The following is a 1437-nucleotide window of genomic DNA, read 5'->3' as shown; positions in this document are numbered from 1 at the left end:
CTGCCTGGGGACGCTGGCAGAGGCGTACCCCTCCAAACCGGACAGCCCCGGCGAGGACGCTCCCGCAGAGGACATGGCCAGATACTACTCGGCGCTGAGGCACTACATCAACCTCATCACCAGGCAGAGGTAGGCAGAGCGGGACGGCAGACATCCCTCTTTCCCACTCCCCGGGCTGATTTTTTCCTTGGCGAGGCTCAGGGGAGGGAGGTGGGGTGCCCCCTCTCACTGGGTGTCTCTCCCTGCTTTCGCCAAGGACACGGATGAAGACGTGGTGCACAGATTCCTTTTAGAGAGCAACGCCCGTGGAACCCTGAGTTGCCGATGGGTTCAAAGCTGAATTTCCGCCAAGTTGTCAGAAGGGGCAGGGGTCAGTGCTGCCTCTGCTCTCTCTTCCTCTTCTAGCTCTGGCACAGACAGGCTGGTAGGCAGGAGCACGAACCACAGGGCAGCGTGTACAGGGAGAGCCCCCCAAATGGGAAAGGTAACTAACCTGGGAGCTGGAGAGAGCTAGACAGGGCAGTAGGAGCAGTTTCCCACTTCTGTTGCTGCCCCCGAGTCCAATGAAGATTTTAGTGAGAAAAAGTGCCCACTGTGGGGATGTAGTAATTCAGATGTTTTGTGGTTTGTAGGCTACTTCATGCAGCTGTGAGTGCCAGAAAACCCACCAGTCTTAACAAAAACCTCTTTCATGATCAAGAACTTAAGCCCAGTCTGAAAGAGAAAAGAGTGTGAACCCATGCCTACCTGGCTCTAAGCTGGCTTTCTGGGTTGACCGTGCTTGTTAAAGTAGACATAAAGGCTCAGCCTGAAAAAAAAAAGGACAAGTTATTATAAAAAAATAATCTTCTTTGATAAAAAATCATCTGTCCAGTTAGCCTGTGGGATTGATAGAAGTTTCCCTTGAGGTCCCACAATAGTGTGTGACCCAGAAGAGCTTTGACATATTTATCTATTTGTTTAATATCAAAACCAGATGAGAGGTCTAAAATTAGGTTTTCATCTGTCCCTCTAGAATTCTGAATAATTAAATTAGAAGGCTGGCTATCATGTAACTGAGAGCTTTCCCAGCAAGCCCATAACACTGTCTGTCAGTGCACTAATAGCATAGGACGGATGAAGGGGCTGATAGAAATCCAGCTCTTCAGTCCTGAACTTTTAAAGCAATATTCACAACTGGTTCCTGTGTGAGGCATGCTTCTGTGTGGCAGTCTGCGCTCAAATAACCTTTTGTCTAGATTACTGCTAAAAAAATCCAATCCTCAAATTCTGCCTCTACTGCCCTTTCCCTCTTGCATGTGGTGGGATCTCCAGGCTGGTGTCTCATCCCTTCTTTTCTTTCTTTCATCTCCCATTTCAAAGGTGGCTCCTGTCCAAATCTAGGTCATATTTAAAAAAAAAAATCCCAAATCCAAACCAAACCAAATGACCACCCCC

At 48.4% G+C, this 1437-nt stretch overlaps 1 protein-coding gene across 1 annotated transcript in view; it reads left to right on the top strand.

Moving 5' to 3' along the window:
• NPY (neuropeptide Y) overlaps positions 1 to 1437 on the top strand; it is a 9765-nt gene that overhangs the window by 661 nt on the left and 7667 nt on the right. Inside the window, exon 2 of the mRNA XM_017731165.1 lies at positions 1 to 129. Coding sequence (XP_017586654.1) covers positions 1 to 129 — 129 coding nt within the window. The remainder of the gene's footprint in view (positions 130 to 1437) is intronic.

The sequence above is a fragment of the Corvus brachyrhynchos genome, unplaced genomic scaffold, assembly GCF_000691975.1.
Source record: "Corvus brachyrhynchos isolate BGI_N302 unplaced genomic scaffold, ASM69197v1 scaffold84, whole genome shotgun sequence".
Classification (NCBI taxonomy): domain Eukaryota; kingdom Metazoa; phylum Chordata; class Aves; order Passeriformes; family Corvidae; genus Corvus; species Corvus brachyrhynchos.
This window is presented reverse-complemented; position numbering and strand designations above follow the sequence as displayed.